This window comes from Meira miltonrushii, assembly GCF_003144205.1.
Source record: "Meira miltonrushii strain MCA 3882 unplaced genomic scaffold FA14scaffold_1, whole genome shotgun sequence".
NCBI classification, from domain to species: Eukaryota; Fungi; Basidiomycota; class Exobasidiomycetes; order Exobasidiales; family Brachybasidiaceae; genus Meira; species Meira miltonrushii.
In genome coordinates, this window is record NW_020289943.1 from 686,169 (window position 1) to 699,643 (window position 13,475).

General features: G+C 44.5%; 5 protein-coding genes across 5 annotated transcripts; 2 read left to right on the forward strand and 3 right to left on the reverse strand.

The window, feature by feature from the left end:
- Positions 1-411: 411 nt before the first annotated feature.
- Positions 412-2,530, forward strand: FA14DRAFT_5982 (uncharacterized protein). The gene has a single exon (XM_025502547.1). It carries the CDS (start codon positions 765-767, stop codon positions 2,286-2,288), a length of 1,524 nt encoding a protein of 507 aa, XP_025357028.1. The 5' UTR covers positions 412-764; the 3' UTR covers positions 2,289-2,530.
- Positions 2,531-3,959, reverse strand: FA14DRAFT_6017 (ribosomal protein L13e). Its single transcript, XM_025502551.1, has 3 exons — positions 3,927-3,959; positions 3,729-3,794; positions 2,531-3,354 (listed from the first exon to the last, which is right to left on the reverse strand). Exons 2-3 carry the CDS (start codon positions 3,774-3,776, stop codon positions 2,773-2,775), a joined length of 630 nt encoding a protein of 209 aa, XP_025357029.1. The 5' UTR covers positions 3,777-3,794; positions 3,927-3,959; the 3' UTR covers positions 2,531-2,772.
- A 326-nt stretch (positions 3,960-4,285) lies between these two features.
- Positions 4,286-7,560, reverse strand: FA14DRAFT_6026 (LON-domain-containing protein). The gene has a single exon (XM_025502552.1). It carries the CDS (start codon positions 7,111-7,113, stop codon positions 4,552-4,554), a length of 2,562 nt encoding a protein of 853 aa, XP_025357030.1. The 5' UTR covers positions 7,114-7,560; the 3' UTR covers positions 4,286-4,551.
- A 1,184-nt stretch (positions 7,561-8,744) lies between these two features.
- FA14DRAFT_113264 (DUF726-domain-containing protein) lies at positions 8,745-11,099 on the reverse strand (the record flags this gene model as incomplete). The annotated part of the gene is made up of 2 exons (XM_025496003.1): positions 8,745-10,760; positions 10,911-11,099. Coding segments are annotated over 2 exons (2,205 nt in total), but the record flags the coding sequence as incomplete, so codon positions are not given.
- A 315-nt stretch (positions 11,100-11,414) lies between these two features.
- On the forward strand, positions 11,415-13,268 carry FA14DRAFT_159125 (uncharacterized protein). The gene has a single exon (XM_025498064.1). The coding sequence runs from the start codon at positions 11,619-11,621 to the stop codon at positions 13,167-13,169; it is 1,551 nt and encodes a 516-aa protein (XP_025357032.1). The 5' UTR covers positions 11,415-11,618; the 3' UTR covers positions 13,170-13,268.
- The last annotated feature ends 207 nt before the right edge of the window (positions 13,269-13,475 follow it).

Below are 13,475 nucleotides of genomic sequence, written 5' to 3' on the forward strand. Positions count from 1 at the left end.
TAGTGTTAGTGTGTGCCTTTTTGCACTACAAACGCGTGTTTTTGTGTGTGAGTGTTGATCTGCAAGACTAAAAGCTGTGTTTGCGTGCAGGTTAGGCACACAGGCCGCCACTCACCCCGGCTGCCGCTTTACGCTAAGAGTAGGGTAATGCCCCTAAAAAGTTGAATTGATGATAATCTTTTGCATATTCCTTTTTCCATTGTTGGTCTTGATTGAATGGTTTGCAAAATCACTGTACATAAACATTCGATCATGACATCTTGACAAAAGACAAAAAACCAAATTATCAGCCACTTTTTTTGCTATCTATCTATTATCGGCATTTGTGGAGCCTTGAAAAAGAAGGCGGCGTTGGGCAACACAAACGCACTCAGGCAACTCATTTCATATCTGTACATCAGCCCTTGTGCATATATCCGCCCATACACACACCCTTCTTTCTTTCTCCTTCATCACCACATCAATATCGCATCATTCTTGTACAGTATATCATATTACCTGACAGACGTTTTGACATTCGCATCGCCTCGGCTCGGCTTTCCGCGTCCAATTGACATTACCTCAGTCCCGAGGAATACGCAAGGCTTGGCAATTCATTTTCGGATCCCCACCGCCTATCACATAATCGTAGAATTGAAAAGAAGTTTGATCGCAAACGAAGAATATACTCAAAACGATCATCATCAAGGTAAAACAAATAGCAAATATCATTGTATACCATTCATTCGACTGATCGTTTGCAAACAAAGTCACGCCAGAGGGAGATGGGCGCAATCGTCTCAAGACCGGTATTGCACAATATCGAAACAGCATTACTATCAATCGCTCAATTGGTTGATACAGTAGTACGAGCGGTGGAATACTTGCTTTCAGTCATTATATCAAAATGCGTTAGTCGTTCTATTTATCGTCACTTTTACGTTTCAACACCAACAAGTGTAAATGCGGCAGATTTGAATGATGCAGACAAAGAAGGCTTAACGAGAATTTGTACAAACGAAGGTGTTTGTTATATTCCTGCAACCAGGATTGCACAACATCGTCAATTACGTAAACAAAAACAAGATGATCGCTTGAAAAAGCGAAAGATGCGTGCTGAATGGGCAGCTGCGGGTTTGAATGTTGACGAAATGGCAAGGGAAGAAAGACGAAAGGAAAGATTGCGGAAACAAAAGACAAACAAAACCAATGAATCTCTTGCGGAATCGGAAGAGAAAAAGAGTAAACTCAGTAGACAATCTACTGCGATTGATGAGTCTATTCCACTGGTATCACTACCGGAAAAGGTTGCCAAAGAGGAAAAGCCGCTATACATCATGGGCAACGTGGCTCGTCGTTCGGCAGACATTAAGAGAAGCGATCAGCCAAAGAAGACCGAAGATGAAGGCAAGCAAGAGAAAGACGCACAAATTCACTGGGCAAAAAGTCATCGGACCAGACCATTGACGGCGGTGAGAGAAGCATCGCACGATCACGGTATTCTCATCGAACCTCCAAAGTTCCGAGCAAGGTTATCACAAGACGCCAAAGGCTTACCAAATGGAATGGCAGATGTGCTTGAGTTCAATGGAGTTCCTCATGGAAAAGAACAAAAAGATCGTAAACGTCAAAGCAGTATTCCTTCTCCTCCAAAATTCCAAGCGAAAAAGTCACAGTCAAGTGTTGAAGCAATAAGTGCTTCTCGTATAGCGACTAATGTACAGGACAAAAGAGCTTCCATGCTCGATCATGCATCGACTCCGAACGATTTTCAGAAAGGGCACAGGCCGAGTGCATCTCTGCCTCCGTTGATGACTTCAACGACAGCTTTGAGAGCACACAACGTCTCAGTGCCGATATCTCCTGCTCTCGTTCAACCCAAACCAAGGAGAGCGGTAGAATCACATTTTGACGGTGGATCACCTTTGTTCGCTCCACCTTCTCTTCACAGTCCAACGATCACTGCCGGTTCTTTACGTTCAGCAGCAACGCCGCCTCCTGCATTTTTAAATAGGAATCGAAACTCTATCGATCTTGCACATCCAATCTCACGGGGCGGCACGCCAAGCGATAATGACGCAAGCAGTATTCGTAGTAAACGCAGCATAGCCACAACCGCAACTCCCCCTCCTTATGTCGTTCATCTTGCCGATAAGGCTTGTAAAAGTAGATGGGAATCTACTGCTAAAGAACGTAAAGGTTGGAAAGGAGAAGTGAAAAGGATCGCTTTGAACAAAGTGCATGAACAAAGAACCGCTTATCGATCTTCGGTCAGCTTACCTTTGACCGAAAAGCAAATCAACCAGTGATACGGTCATCCATCATCTTTTAGTACATACACGCATATCATCTTCTAACGACTATTAATGACTTTCATGACTATACCAGAGCAATAGAATCTATTTTGCAATACCACACATGCCCAATCTATTCAATTTCACACAGACGTTATGATTTTCGATCGATTGAATTATCATGCTTTACAAGAGAGTAAATCATACCCAAGCATACAATCCATCACATCCACCTACTCTGAGTGAGATGCAAAAGGAAAGCGTGCGTTTTTCATATAATATTTGGTGATGCATACCGTCTGAAATCCTGGGCGAGATTATGCAGACATGCGAGTGAGATTGTGTGTGTATGTGAGTTGAAGATGCTGCAAAGTGATTGAACGGGGTACCTCATAGAAGAAGGTCCATCCATCCACCTAAAAGAAAGGTTGTACAATGATTGAGAAAAGAGTCGTAAAGAGAAGGCATAACAGAGGCAAAGTAGAACGGTGATCCTAGTTTACTTCTTGGCAGCGGCAGCTTCCTCTTCCTTCTTCTTTTCACGGGCAGCCTTGGCACCAGCGTTACGGTGAGTAGCACGGGCTTCACGCAAGACACGGAATGCATTTCCTTCCTTCTCTTCAGCAGTGATGGCACGGGGCTTCTCGGCAACGATACCAGCGGGGATAGGGAAGGCAGCAGCTGTGTCACGGGTGATGTCAAGAGATTTGATGTCTGGCTTGTTACCCTTGTTCTTCTTGGTGCTGGCGGGGATGACGACAACACGGTCCTTGTATGCCTTGATACGTTGAACATTGAGCTTCAAGCTCTCTTCGGAACGGTTACGGCGGCGGTGGTCGACTGGGATACCGATTGAGCGGGCTTCATGACGACCGATACCGGCAGCCTTGAGCTCGTCCAAAGTGAAACCTTTTCCTTCACGCAATTTGGTGTTGTATTTCAATGTTGGGCAACGAACAGCGGGGCGAAGAGACTTCAATGGCTTAGCACCCAATTTGGCAGCCTTGGCGACACGGGCATTACGTCTGCTCTTCTTTGCTCCGGGTTGGTCGAACCAAACCTTGACCCGTCTTTGCCAGTCCTGTAGAATAGAGGAAGGAAGGGTCAGTATATGTTATTGGGGGAATTTGTAAGAAATCGCTCAGAGCAGGTGGCTAGAGTAGAGGAAAACGGTGTAATGAAAGACGGCAAATTGAGTTGTCTCAGAGTGTTCACGAGGTTGTCGATATCGTATGGTTCGTTTGGATGAATGTATCATGATGTCGGAATCAAGGATGTGGCAACTCGTATGGCATCTTTCGCTTGTTGTGCATCCCACGAGTTGTGGCGATCTCGTCTACCATCTCTAATGCCGAATACGCCATCAATCGAATTTCATCTACATCATCCGTTTCATTATCCCTTCTACTCTGGCCAAGCTGACCGAAGAACTGCTGTTTTTTCCATAATACATACCTTGCGGAAATGGTTGTTGGCAAGAATGTTGTTGTGGTGGACCGCCATTTTTGTCGATTCACACGCCTTGAGGTATTGATGTTGGTGGTGATGATATGATTTGCAAGAACAATCAATCAATCGTTTGCATGGATATCAGGAATTCTCGTTATACCTTCAAGCAGCAAGCAGGCAGGCAAAGAGAAGAATTGCACTCACTCTACGACGCCTTGACAGCTTCAAGCCTTTCGTTACACTCATCAAATGCTGTACTCCTGCCTTAGTTGACCTGCGCATCTTAGTCAAATTAGGAAAATTGTATTCATATCTTACTACACTGCGCGTATTTGTATTCAAGCGCAATACAATTTATTGCATACGCTTACCAGTCTGCGGCCATACCGCAGGGAAAATTTCCTTAATGCGCTACTGGAAATTATCGTGAAAAGCACGTGCATATTCACCAAAATTCTAATCGAACATTTCCCCAAAACTGATGCGCGTGTAAATTCGGCCGAGGAGACACATCCCTCTCTCATTGCCATTCGGAGGCATGCGTGCACTTCTCTCTCCTCTTTGATCGATCTTAGATGCATTTCAGTCCAAAAATATAAACAACGTATGTATGATTTTGTGATTCCAAAGAGACTGATAATACAAATGCAATACGACCATGGTGTCATTTTATGAAGTGTAATAATGAGAGAAAGTACACGGAAGTGGAAGAAGAGACAAAGTGTGAAATTAGAAAAAGGAACATCTCTGCTTCCTTCATAGCATAGCAGGTATTAGCAAATTAATTAAAAAGAGCAGTGCAAAGAGCAATGCAAAAAGCAATGCATAGTCATTGAATCGAACAACCGTGATTGAACCACCATGTTTGACGTAATTGTTCGATCCAATAAACCACGATGCAAAGTCGTAAACGAGAACTTCTGATCGGTAAAAGTTTAGCTTTTTCATGTTCATCGATCGGCATAACCAAAGCCATCCAATAGCCAAATGCAGCCACATTCGAAGGATCAGGCATCGGACCATACGTATCATTCAACCGTGTCATGAGCCACGGTGCCGACCCCGATCGCAATGTTTCGATAAAGGATCTGCAGACACCAATCAGTTCGGCTATTGGACGTTGGACAAATGTAGCAGCTGCATTAACGGTTGTTGGCCGGCGTGGTTCGTCCGCTGCCGCATGACGGTTGAGCGAATCAAGACCAATAGCAGCTTGGAAAGCAGCATGTGCTTCTCGCGCTTCGGCCATTGTCATCATCGTAGAAGAATTTGCCGAAGACGGTGAAAAAGAGTCACCGCTGGATCCGGAGACATTACCGCTCTCAGAGCTACGATTGCCACGGTCTGAACTTCGCGGAGAAGATTCATTCCAAAGGCTGAAGTTTCCCATAGAGGCTTGCTCTAGATCGTGTTCAGCTTCGGCAGGAACGTCATCCACTCTTTCGATTCGTCCAACCGAGTATCCGTCCAGGCTACCATTTTCCATTACTCGGAAACGGTGGGAACCGACGGTTTCAATCATCGAACGGCCATCTGGAAGCATTTTGACCGTCTTGATTTCCAGCATCGTTCCGTATGATGACATGCCAGGCGTACTGGTTGACATATCTTGCGAATGCATTACCATTCCGAACCGTGGATGACCACTTTCGAGGCAACGTCTGATCATCAAACGATAACGTGGTTCGAAAATGTGCAGAATCGTTGGCATGAAAGGGAAACCGAGAGTACAAACAAAGATTGGCGTAGACAGCAATGATTCGCGTTCTTCATTCTCGATGGCTAATTTGCGCTCTTGATACATATTGGCCATGCCCCAGATATTGATATCGGCTCCTTCAGCCACCTCTGCTATTCCTTCCTCTTTCTCTTTGCGCGTGATACTGGCAGTCATCAACTTGACAAGTGTTGAGCTACAAGGATGTTCTTGGAAGAAGGAGAACGGCGGCATATCAGTACGACAAAGAGGACAAGAAGTTGAATGGTCCAGACTTCTTGAAAAGCATCGACGACAGAACGTATGTCCACATGGAGTTGTGAGCGGTTGATAGAGTAACATGTAGCACAGTTGACACTCCATGATATCCATCATATCTGTATGAAGACTGTCCAAGACCAGTTGGCGAGATGAAAATGGTTGTTCCAAGGCTTCATCATCATCCAATTCGGCCTCTTTGATGGTTTCGGCTAAAGAACCATGCGGAAGCTGTGTATGTGAAATGGATTGTCTTTGCAACGTGTGGCGTCGGACACGTTTTTCACTTTTGCGATTTTCATCCTGTCGCGCAAACGCTCCACCAATTTCATCGTCATCGTCGTCAAAGAAGTCTTCATCCGTAGCTAATGATGTTCGAATACCTCCGTCATAGGCATGCTCGTCGTAATCTGACTCAAACTCTTCATGGCTGTGATCATCGCTTTCGTCTTCTTCATCTTCTGTTGACGATTCAACCACAGCAGACACGCCACCGATCGTACCAGAATCGACACCTTCTTCACTAGCACCCATCACGGCTAAGAACCTTTCATCTATTTGTGTGCGTGTATCATCTTGCGTTGAACGTGTATGAAGTTTCTGTCTATTTCCTCTCGTCCTCCGTCTGCCACGACTAGAACCTGCGCCGCGATGGAGAGTCGATTGAGATTGTCGCTGAGGTAGGTACGTTGGCATATCGGGTATATTGGCAAAGCGACGTAAGGTATCGATCGCCTTTGAAAGTGTAACATCAGTGCGTAATAAAGATGATTCTTTCGTGATATGTTGTCCTTCTGTACCGTATTTTGAGATGGCATATTTGGACGAGAATGATTCTCTCCTTTGCGGTCTGATCACGCTAAGGCTGGAACTGTCTCGATTTGTGGGAACGACGAAGCCATCAAGAGGTAATTCACCTGGCCCATCGATTGCATCATCTGCGGTTGAGCTTAAAGATTGGTTCTGCTGTGTAGAACCGGCCCCAAATGTGGCCAAGTGACCCTTCCACATTCCTAGACCTCTACCGATTGCACTTCTGGAGCATCCTGTTAATGGACATGCAACCACTGTTGTTGCTAGTGGTAAACGTGGCGGTAGATGTGATGTGCTTGGCATCAAGACTGCCGAATCGGCCATTTCATCAGACGATCTTCCCATTTGCATGATACATGCCAAGCATGAGCTATGTCCGCAAGGTAAAGTGACCGGTTCCTGTACAGGTTGATGACATGATGGACATTCTGTCAATTGTAGTAAATGCAGAGCCAACGTTCTAGCAGACATTCTAGGTGCATTGAGAAAGTCCATATCCGCCACCATTACCTGCGCTGCTGATGATACTGCCGGCGGTGGCACGAGATTGAGCTCGCCGACATCTTTGGCGGAAAGCTTCGCATGCTCATTTGGAGCTGTCATTTCTGTTTTACGAGTTCTGTTTCTTCTTTGAACTCAATCGATGAGTTTTAATTGAAAATTGAACAAGTGATGAGGGTTGAACAGCGGACCCGATCGTATTGAGTGGTGCAAGTATCGATGCTTCCCAATGATGAATAGAATTGTTGTGCAATGTCAAATCGAATCAAATCGAGATCGTTTAATATCGTAGAATGAGCGGTCTCCACAATTTGATTTGATCGATAACGCGTTGATGATGGTGTTGTTGTGATTTATGGATATGATGGCGAGAAACAAACGTTTTAATCAAATACGTTTACAATTCCTACACTCCATGATGATGTGTCTAATCCCAACAAGGATTGCGAAAGGTAATCTTTGTGTAAAAGCCCGCCACCTTTAATTTTTGTTTGACGAATAAAAGATGTATGCAGGAATTTAGGTAAAGGCAAGACAAAGAGAAAAATGATTACCTATTCACACCAATTATTTGGCGCACCTCAGACACAATCACTTAAAAGCCAAAAGTGTCAATTTCATTACGCGATGTATGACTAACAACAATTCATATAAGATCGGGCATCTTAACAGCCGTTCGGTACCATTATCAAAGCAAAATAAAAAACACAATGCGATGCTGCGCCCAGTAAAGTGTGTGTGGTGCACCATATCCCGACGAATTAGATGATTGATTACACGAGATCTCCTTTGACACGGGCAATTGGAAGGAAGGGAGGCCATTCACAGCTATGCGGCGTGAAGAGTTCCTGGCAGAAGAAAACACAACAGTATGCTGGCCGACTGTCTTAAATCGGCTTAAAGGGATTGTATTACCTCAGCTCAAAGCTTTTATTGGTTGCTTGGCCCTGCGCGCAATCAAAAGTGCATGCACATCATCTGCGTGTAAAGCAAAAAAATAAAGGCTGCATGCATCGCATCGTACGTCAGCTTTTTCATTATTGTTAAAAGACGCGTTCAACGGGCATTCAATCTGTGTTATCGGCGATCATCATTCTCTTTCGGATCTTCCTTGCTTTTAAGCAGCGCCGATGCGTTTGGATGAAAGTTATGCTCATCAGACTAAAGAGGCTGAGTTTTAATTTCGACCTGCGTGCCTAGCTTTTGTTTAAGCAGTAATTATGTATCGTACGAGTATTCTGGATAAATGTCATTTTCTAATCTCTTAAAAGTGTCAAAAAGGTCCAGACTTATCAATCAATGATCCCTCAAATGGTTTTGGATTTTAAAGAATATACCATGCAATCCTTTGTTCAAACACAATCTGTACTTCTATCGAATCACCATGAGATTGAAACTAATTTAGCGCGTCAATTTAACTCGTTTGGATCGCTTGTCTGGCTACTTCAAATCCCGTTGATGGTCTAGACAATCAATGGCGCTATATAACTTGTCATTATGGTCACAATCTCCTGCGTGAAGAAGGTTAATAAGGCCTGTGACTACATACATGAATCTAGATCGCATCTAGCATATTACATTCATAAGAATGTTCTACAACTGCTTGAAATAATACGATTAAGATCGGGATCAAAAATCTAAGAAAATTATAATTAAGAACGAAAGAAGAGTATGTAAAATATATGTGATTTGAATCAGATGATAGAGGTGCGACTTTATTCAGCCTTGATACGACAACGTTGGAAAATCTTCTCAAGCGTATCCCCATCACATAGATCAAAGTGAGAGCCCACCAAATCACTCACGTCAACATTTTCTACACCCGGTACGCCCAACATTGCACTTGAGCCAACAATTCTTGGCATTTGTCCATTCTTAACTTCTTCCAACGAAATTCCACTACCCAACCAAGCAGCAATAGCACAAACCATATCACGACTTGAAAATGCAGTGACAAATCTTCTGCTAACGACCGATCTTGCTCTACGTAAAACGGCCGGAGAAGGTGAGAAAGGTGCACCGATCAAAAACACTGAATCGACTAAATGTCCAGTCTCGCCGGGTTTATTTGCCAATTCTCCTAAAGCTGTGAGAATTGTCACACATCCCAACGAAGTTCCGATTAACGTTACAGGACGATGACCTTGAACTTCATCACGGATCACATCGGCTAAGATCAAGCCAGCACGATAAGAGCGTGATTTTGCTTGAACGAAAACGCCATCTAAAGCAGTACTTGCTGCTGCATAAACGGTCAATGGGATCGTCAGAGCAGCAATACCGGCCAAAGCAGTATGCTTTAATACTTCTTGGCCCACTCTTTGTCCTCCGCTCTTAAGAACGGCTTGCAAAACGTATCCCTTTAAACCTTCACCAGCTTTGGTCATCTTTTCCTCTTCCGTATGGATCACATATGCATCACGGTCATCGGGCGTTTGATGAAAGACTTGATCAAAGGCTTCTCCTTGTTTATGATCTTCCAATTGTAATCCTGGACAACAGATTGTCGCATGCAAGGATGGAATCGTGACTCCAGCCTCCTTTGCTGCTGTATCAACTTCAGTGAATTCGAAACTATCAATTCCACGTAATCTTCTTTTCACACGATAACCAGCCAATCCAGCACCTCCAACACCAAGCAAAGTTGCCATCATTGCAACACCTCCTGCTGTAGCCAAGAATGAAATACCTGTCAATCCGACTAGAGCAGGCGCAATGAGTGGAGCTGCCAATCCTCCCGTGACACCAATCAATGCACCTCCAACGGCTGCTCCAGCACCCATTGCTGCCCATTTTGTCCAATCAATTTTAGCCTTTTCCTTTTCTACGGCTTCATGGGTTGCGTTATTCATCCAAGTGTTTCTCTTTGTATCTTCTAAAGGATCGCCTTTACCTTCTGATTTAGCAACATTCCTACCTTCTGTCATGATAAAGTAGATTGATTGAGCAAGCACTTTTTCCGCTTGATAAACCCTTGCACCTTTGACGTCCATTGCAGTCACGGCGACAAAGATGATCGCACGGGCACGGGCATCGTAATGGCAAATCTCATTCGGTTTTACCGGTCCCTTGGGCTTGCCTTCCATTCGACTTCTTGCAATTTTTCCCGCCTTGCCGAGGGATGTTACACTTGATCGGAAGAAATCTCGGGTTTTCTTGCTAAGATCGTTCATGAATTGTTGATCGCCTTCTTCTTTCTCGGGAACAGGCTCTTCGGGCACACTTTCCTTGTTTGAATCATACGATAGTTCGACAGATGTATCACCAAAGATTGCCTCTTGTTCAAACAAAGTCGTACTGCCATCTTCACCACGATGTTGACCCATTCCCAAAGCAATGAGCAAGAGTTCATTAATCACTTCAAGTTCTTTCGTTTCGTCTTCGTCAAGGATTCCTCCTTGGCGTTCAATGTGAGCCGCTTCTGGCTCTACATGAGTAGCACTTTTCTTGTCTGCCAATTGATCCTTCATTTCTTCTGCTCCTAAACCCCTGCTTTCTGTCTTTTCTACGTTCTCCTCTTCTTTTACCTCCTCTTCTCTTTCTCCTGTACCTTCTCGGTAAGGGTTGGAGTAACTTGTACCCAATTCGAACTCTGTTTGCATGGCTGCATGATCTGGATCTGTGGGTCTACCTCTGCTGACAGATAGGATATCCTCCAACGTTGGTTTGCCCGGTGGTAGCATCTCGATTGCGATGCCTAAATGTTGACAAGTAGCCATCAAGAATTTATTTGTATATTCTCTCCATGCCTCGACCATTTCTCGATCTTGTCGGATTTGTTCCGCTCGAGCACTTCCGGTTAAGATACCCAGAATGTTTCCATCTTCATCACGATTCACTAAGCCTGCATTGTCCTCTTGCGGAACATCGCCTTGCTCGCCTTTTTGTGGAACATTGACTTGCTCGCCCTTGTATGTTCGCATAACAGATCCGATTGGAGCTACTTCATCATCAGGATACAGTAGTTTATGGGTTGCAACCGCTCTCTCAGCACAACGTTGACAAGCATATTGAACTGCAATTGCCAGACTGAGTCTGAGCGTATTGGGCCAATGTGGAGAATATGATTTGAGGTTGGTAAGATCAAGTTTCTTTTCAGAGGAAGAATCAGTTGCCATCGTATGTTGTTCTATAGATTGTCTTTTTGATGGTGGTTCTGATAGCAATTGTGAAAGTGGAGAGAAGTAACAGTTTTTAAACAATACGAGGAGGAGCGTGCGTGCATATATTTAGCGTCTAGATTCAGCCACCCTTTTTAACAGATTCCAGGGTGAGGAGACTTGAGCCACTTGCAAATTAGGGAGACACGAAGAAATACGCGCCAATTAACACCACGCGTGCGCCTGGCAATCTTTTGCTGAGCGAAGAAAGTGTTGGTCAAGTGTTGCTTTGTCAGAGAAAAAGTTGGCTGGTTTGATTGTAATCATTACTCCGAATTACCATCATAATCAGCCCAGAAGGGTACTCAGCTCAAGTACAAATGACCTAAACGACCGGATCCCTAATCCTTCCATCCCTTTCCTCCCTTCCCTCACCCTAATCATCCCATTGATCGGTTAATTGAACGATCGCCGTCAGCCCTTACCTCCTTTCTTTTCAAATTATTTATGGACGTCATTCGCACCATTCAGCCGGACGGAGAAAGGCAAAATGTAGAAAGGATCGTCTTTCTCCCTCCTGCCTATAATGATCTAGGCAATGCCCCTTCTCCATATGCAGAAGCGGCAAGGAGCAACGATGGAGCTCCTTTGACATGGCAATGGAAAGTGGCCAAATATCAAGAGAGCCTAAAAATCACCTCTAGGGAAACATATATTGCTCAAAAGAGACTTCAGCCACAAGCAAACCGGCCGAGTGAGCCTTCCAATGAGATATCTGTCAGCACTGCTCAAATAGTAGAACAGGGGGACGCAGACCGAGCCTCCTTGGCGCAAGAAGATACGTTGACAAGATCTGGCACTCGTACAATCCAAGACGAATCCGTACCAGACTCGTTATCTGTGAGAAAGAACCTTAACGATCAATCGAACGAATCTGCACCGGAGCATGCTCAAACGACAGTCTCTTCCGTTGCTGCTGCTGCGCCGGAGAGGACTATAGAACCGGAAGAATCAGATCCCAGCGATGCTCATGCCGAATCACACAACGATCAGCCCAATATATCAACCAAGCAAACACGATCGAAGAATCTGCCGCGAGCAAAACTGGCTCTCGGTCCTGCTCGTCGGGTTGGAATCTCAAAGAAGTCTAGCACAGTACGACCTGTCTTCCTCAAAGATCTGGAAGAGAGCAAGAGAAAGGCGAGGGAATCACCCAAAGATCAAAGTCTGATGCAAAGCATTATCAACGAAAGCGAGTCTGGTCAAGACGACCTCGTTTCAATTGCAGCACCGACAACTATCACAAATGTAGCAGAGACCACTGCCGGATTCGAGTCTATCGCACCTCCTCCAGCGTATCGCTTCACTCTAGCAGAGTTGACGAGTATTGCCTCCCTGCTCAATGATAACGACGATACCCGGCCAGGACAGTACGAGAATGATTACAACATGCATCAGCCTTTGATCAGTTTACTGGCAATCGTTCGTCGAGTTGGACAGCTGGAGTACGTGAGAGATTGGAAGGCGGGTTATAACAAGCAAATGGGAAGATGCGAAGTTGTGATTCAAGACGGTCAAGGATACACCCTGAAAGTCGTATTGCAAGGCCTGTGTGCGGAGATGTGGGCAGGCTTTCACGATATCACGGATCAATCAGCTTCCTCCTATGCATTTTCAGCTGCCGATGATCAAAGTGGATACCTTGACTCACGTTCATACTTTGATTTTGACAAAGGCTTTGATTCTGCATCGATGCTGGCAAAACGAGAAGATTTACGCCTGATGCCTTTGCAAGAAGGCGATGTAGTGCATCTTGACAAATTACGAATGGCTAGAAAGAGCAACCAACGACTCCAATCCCGTCAAGATGCAACAGAAGTCGAACAAAATGGCACAAGCCTATATGCTATTGCTTCAGAGACTAATCGATCAACACTTGAAGTCTGTTGGAGATCTACCGGACATCGTCATAAGATATTTGATGCTCATCTGCCATACATTGATGGTCGATGTGATGCTATTTATAAACTGCATCAATCCTGGCTATCCTTTCAATAAAGGAAGGATTGTATAAAATTGCTGCTGTATTTCATATTGCATATTCTCTTTGTACTTATATCTTGTATAATATTTTGCAATGCTTCATTTTATTGACACCACCAGTGACTGTGAGCGTTGGAGTGAGGATAAGCCGTTTCATTGATTGTGCTTAACACTCCAGGCGTAACGTGTAAGCGTGTTGTATCACGTGTTAAAGAAAGATTGGAAAAATTTGGTTCTTGTGGCTAAAAATTTGAGAAGAAGGCTAAGAAAAAAAATACACTGAGCGTTTAAGAGAAAAAGTTGCACAGAATAACTTCCTTC